Source organism: Vicia villosa, linkage group LG1 (assembly GCF_029867415.1).
Source record: "Vicia villosa cultivar HV-30 ecotype Madison, WI linkage group LG1, Vvil1.0, whole genome shotgun sequence".
In the NCBI taxonomy this organism is placed as follows: domain Eukaryota; kingdom Viridiplantae; phylum Streptophyta; class Magnoliopsida; order Fabales; family Fabaceae; genus Vicia; species Vicia villosa.
Window position 1 is genome coordinate 111644582 of NC_081180.1, and position 5979 is coordinate 111650560.

At 36.6% G+C, this 5979-nt stretch overlaps 1 protein-coding gene across 1 annotated transcript; it reads left to right on the plus strand.

Annotated features, from left to right (window-relative positions):
- Nucleotides 1-4652: 4652 nt before the first annotated feature.
- On the plus strand, nucleotides 4653-5979 carry LOC131614482 (uncharacterized). The gene is made up of 3 exons (XM_058886058.1): nucleotides 4653-4862; nucleotides 4951-5112; nucleotides 5774-5979. Exons 1-3 carry the CDS (start codon nucleotides 4770-4772, stop codon nucleotides 5936-5938), a joined length of 420 nt encoding a protein of 139 aa, XP_058742041.1. The 5' UTR covers nucleotides 4653-4769; the 3' UTR covers nucleotides 5939-5979.

Consider the following 5979-nt stretch of genomic DNA (forward strand, 5'->3'; position numbering starts at 1 on the left):
ACCTTAGTTCACTGTCCTCATTAAAGTTCCTGCCAACTTATATGATTCACAAGCTTCAACCAAGTTTCATTCATATCCATCACTTTACACACCATTAAGATAGTAAGATAAGTACATAACATCCAATACAATTCCGTCTACTATTAACAAGAGATTAAGGGTGATCAGTTCCTCAATTTGTCAATAGTTAGCCGACAATCATGATGAAGTATAACCCATCATTACTAAACTATAATAGCGCACTTTATCACTTGGCTCAAGTCACCTGAGCATAACGTCCAAGAATTCACTCCATAGTTTCCTCAACGCACGCAGCACAACACAATTCTTAAATATCTTCTAATACAGAAACGTCACTATACCAAGTATAATCCAAATCACTTTGCTCCACGAAAATTTATTCAAGTAGAGAACTTAAGCAATGTCAATAAATCCTTAGTCTTATAACTTCACTGATCTCCACAATCTCGCATTTTATCGTATTCTAATCACGATCTCAACATCGTCATCTCATCATTCGGTTAGCGATAAAACTTCCAAAATTTTCTTCTAGTTGACTCTGCAATCCACTTATATGATCCAACAACAAAACCTGTAACAACTCATCTTTACATCAGCATCCAAACGTCGACGTCACAAGCAATAAAATTCCACTGACAACTTCGCAATTCACCAGCACCGCTGAAACATCGCAGCCTTTTAAAATTCTAACAAAAAGCGCTCAACTGCCAACACAAATATCTCCCTCGATACAGACCTTCCTAATACAAAATGATATACTAAACTGAAGGGAATTTCATGTAGATTCCAGAAATTCAAGAATCGCTTAAATCCGAGTTACGAGTAAAAAGTTATCACTTGTATAACATGGCTGGTCAAGGAATCCCGTACACCAGTCTGTACTAAATTCAGCATCAGACCCAAAACTTCAAACGCATCTTTCTCCCTCGTCGAAAACATGTAGCAGACAAAGTTTATATGAAAACTGTAGGGAATTTCGCAAGCTTTCCGAAAAGTCCAAAATCGTCTCCATCGGAGTTACGAGCGAAAAGTTATCACCTGATTAGTGAAGGCTGTTCCATAAATACGAAAAATACAGATTGGAAGTGATAAACATGGGTTCTACCTTTCTCCCCTGCTTCCAAAAATTCCCAACCATCCTCACCGGCATAAAAATCCGCATCGACTCATCCAAACAATTCCTAACTTCGCTTGGTTTGACTTCGAACGGTTAACTCCCAAGAGTATCTTCTAATTAATCCAACCTCTCGTCCAACGACAAGTCACAGTTATTCCATCTCAAGGATACATCAACTCTACCGCGACATTAAAATCTTAAATCCGTGCTTCCTTCAAAATTGGAAAAATCATGCCATCTCGCCAATACTCGCACTTATGCAATTCCTATTACACCGAAACATCCAAGAGAAGCGCTAGCTTCTCCCCCACTTGGCTTCAAGCCCACTCCTACAAACAAACGACTAGAAAACAAACAAGTACCGACAGTGTTGTACACACTTGTCGCGTACCAAGGGATAAATAACATTATACACACTGGCCGGACAGACCGACCTGCTCTAATACCACTAAATGTAACACCCCAAATCTACCCAACGTTATATTTAAATCAGAATGCGGAAATTTCAAACATTAAACATGAGGCATTACATTCTCAACTTATTCCAACAAACAACCAACCTATATTTGCTTTTATTATGATACATAGCATTCGGCGTTCACAACTTATAAATCATATACAACTTTATCCAACTAAAATCAAAACTTCAATTTATAATTATTCAAGAATTATTGTAATAACAACAATTAGAAACAATTTCAACAACAAATAATAACAACTATTCATCGTCTTATAATAACAATAACATGACCGACATAAACAATCATAATCCCATCCCGAGTGCTACGTATCAGAGCAAGACACCAATCGACTAACAGCAACTAAAGACTTCATAAAGTTACTTCGCTTCCACAGCTATTCTTGAGTACCTGCATAATTACCCATAATAGGTAACATCATTACAGAAGGGGTGAGATATCATACAATATAAACAGGTGTATGATAAACAGTATATTAGATTAGGATTATACAAATTCTACCACTTTACATAGCAATTATACAACAACGAGTAAGCGACTTAAATCAATACAACTTACTAGCAACAACAACTTAGTGACAACAACTTAATAACAACAATTTAGTAACAACAACTTAATAACAACAACTTAGTAACAATAACTTAATAACAACAACTTAATAACAACAACTTAATAACAACAACTTAGTAACAACGACTTGATCACAACAACAACTTAACAGTAATGACAACTTAACAGCAATAACAACTTAATGGCAATCATAACTTATAACCAACAATAACTTAATCACAAAAGCAACTTATAACCACATCAACTTATATCAAACGACAATTTATCAAATAGCAACAACAACACGATAACAAATTAAACATCGACAACAACAACAACGGTAACAACTTAAACATCATCAACAACAACAACGGTAACAACTTAAACATCAACAACAGCTCAGACATACAAATCGAATGTGACTCAACTATGCAAATGCATGTGGTACCATTTGGAGTAAAACTCCCAACGTAAACATATTCCAGGTTATCGAGGCATTTCAACAACGTAAACAGGGTGCCATCAAGGCCAACGTAATCAGGTGCCATCTAGGCCAACGTAAACAATGCAAATGTATGCATGCGACAACAACCACAACGTCATAACAACAACAACGAAACAACAACAACAACGACAACAACAACGTAAACAACAACTTGAACATGCAACAGATGCATCAACTTAATCCAACATTGGTCATACGACCTACAACTTAAACATGCCCACAAGTCGGGACAATAACAACGCTGAACAACATAATCAATTTTCAACTTATTCAACATTGTCCATAGGCCTACAACATCATCAACGTAATCAACGACAATTCAACAGCGACGTATAACAACAACATTTCAACATAGTAATAACAACTTGTTCAACAACGACAACATATTCCCAACAACTTACTAACAACATATTCAACTATATCATGTTCAATAATAACATACTAGAAACAACATAACAACAACAACTCGACACAACGCTTACTCATACCGACTATTATTATAAGTCTTATTTATACTACTTAATAGCAACATATACTACATTCTACTCAACAACTTATACTTAATTGTCCACCAACTTACATCATCGGCCCTTATACTACTACCAAATTATTCCTACCAAGGTTGTAACAACTCTGCAGCTATCAACTTAATATTCACTATCAACATCTACCACTAAGGCACCAACAACTTAATTATTATTATTTGTTAATTATCAACAACTCCGTTACTTGAATTACCGCTACATAAGCCATCATTATTGCTACAGTTACTTTTATCGCATTATAATTAGGCTACCGATTCAGCCTGCTACTTTATACTTCTGCCATTGCTCCTTCGTGTTATTTTCCACTTTCTGCAACTTATACCACATGCCAACTATTTCTAATAATAAGCATTACTACCAATTCATTTGATTGAATTTCTACAACTTAATTCAAGAACACAACATTTATAACAGCAACATAACAATTTTCCACCACTAAAACACAATACAACAACAACCTACAAATCATCCCCAAATCAACACGGAGCAACCAATTATGAATAACAACCAAGGACTCAGAATCAACCACATAATCAAACACCGACACTGAGGCAAATTCATAAACCCCATCCCACATACGTGTTCATCATAACCCCGGTTATAGAGTAAGAACCCCACCCTTACCTTTGGATTGGAGATTCCTCTACTCTCCCGGTTCCCATAGCTTATGCCGCCGCTTCCAACTTTTCTCCGAAAATCTTTTCTAACAACGTGCAGAGACGCACCAAAAACCTGTTCGGAAATCGTTTTGTCAGACGGACTTAAAATCATCAAAACGAAAATCGCTCCGGTCAGAAGTTACCTCTACGAGTCTGGAACGCTGTGTCCAAGAACCGCGACGATCCAACGGTTGGATCGGGAGAAACGTTTGTTTTGCTAAGGTGTCTCACCATAGAAACTTGCTGCGAAAATTGGACTTCCCCTGGCTTTTCTCTTCCGCCATTGCTCTCTTCTTCACCTCTCCTCCAAACCCTTATTTTCTTCGTACAGTACAACAAAAACCTATTTCTTTTCTTTTTCTTTATTTTCCAAATAATCCAAATAACTCCTATAACTCTTATTGGGCCAATCATTCACACTTCCTCATTGCTATTTACCACACACTAATCCAACCCAATTCACTTAAATCAATTAGTCCAATAAATAAATCATATTATTCTTACTATTATCCTCCAATTAAACCGACTAAATAAATCCGACTTAAACTTAATATCTTCGATCAGCATAACAATCCAATTTCAGCTAAATCCAATAAATAATTCCTTCCATAATTTAATTAACTAATTAATTAAATTCGGGGCGTTACACTACACGGTGAAGCAAAGAAGGAAATAAGAAAGAGATGACTTAGATTCAATAGAATGTCTAGCTGTTCAAGCCATGGCTCTAATAAACTTGGGTTTGTCTCATAGCTTATCCCAATACAAGTTGAAGTTTAGTGCTGACAAAGTGTATCTTGTTGTTGTTCTAAATATATTAGTGTATTGTTAAAAGTTTTAGTTTTATGTTGCTGCTGCTTTGGTTTTTGTTATTAACTGACATTAGTATTTCAGATGGTAGTGGTTGTAGATTACGCCGATAGAGAAAATGAAGGGGACCTAAGAATGGAAACACAATTGGCAACACCTGAGGCTATAGCTTTTATTGTAATGTTGTATTTTTCTTTTCTCTATTTATTTCAGTACTCGACATATCTCTTTGACACTCATTTTAATCATAATTGCACTTCCTCAGGTTGCTGCACTCTTCCAAGACCACCCAGATCTTCTTGATGGGTTTATTCATTTTCTTCTTAATGTTTCCGCAGCTGCCTCTGCTCATACTGTTGCTCAGAATTATGGGTTTCGAGATAGGAGCTCTGCATTGCCTATAGTGCGGCAACTGCATGTTGAAAAGGTTACTCTACAATTTTTTTGTCCCTTTATATAGTCATAGGCATGCCTAAGGAGCTGAGGTCCGATGCCAACACTATTGTCAATCTCAGATTGTGGAACTCAACACTTTGTTCTAATTCCACTATACAATAGGGGTATAGTGGCACTGTGGTCACTATGTGACAACATTTCATACTAAATAGCATGACGGAACAAAATCGATTTGTTCAAATTCCAATATGCCATAACTGCTATTTAACAAACACTGAACGCTAGAGGGGATCGGCACCTCTTGCTGATTGAGGCTTTACTTATTCAGTATGGCGCTGCCGCGCTTGCCTCTAGGGTATTCATGGTTCATGTGAGGCATGCCTTCAACAGATTATTGATAGCTATAACAAGTCTAATGCCAACTGTTTAGCGTGCCTTCAACAGATTGAGGTGAAGTGATTCTTTCAGCAGGTGCAATTAGGTCTCCGCAGCTTCTGCTTCTCAGTGGAATTGGACGAATATTAGGTTTAATCTGATTGTTAGCTTATCAAACATTGTCTGTTTATTGTTTGCATTTTTTAGTATTTTTATTCTTTGGAACCAGAATTGCTGTCATAAAAATGTGTATAGTTGAAGCTTTGGATTGTATTGTGATAATGTGATAACACTGGAACCTAATTTCCAATTTTCAGCCTGACCCAGATGGTAGGAGGACTGTGATAACTTGTGCAGCATGTGGTGGGCATTTGGGTCATGTATTCAAGGGAGAAGGGTTCAAGGTTTCAACAGATGAACGCCATTGCGTCAATAATGTTTCTGTCAAATTTGTTCCTGGAAATGCTGCTTCTTCCATATAAAACATTACTTTTCAAAATTGTAGTAGGTTTTTTAAAGTGAA

What these genes read in the sequence shown, in the direction of transcription:
- LOC131614482 (XM_058886058.1), top strand. Translation starts at nt 4,770, where the DNA reads ATGGTAGTGGTTGTAGATTACGCCGATAGAGAAAATGAAGGGGACCTA. An exon ending in CTGAGGCTATAGCTTTTATT is followed by an intron (nt 4,863 to 4,950) that starts GTAATGTTGTAT and finishes GCACTTCCTCAG; the next exon opens with GTTGCTGCACTCTTCCAAGA. An exon ending in GGCAACTGCATGTTGAAAAG is followed by an intron (nt 5,113 to 5,773) that starts GTTACTCTACAA and finishes TCCAATTTTCAG; the next exon opens with CCTGACCCAGATGGTAGGAG.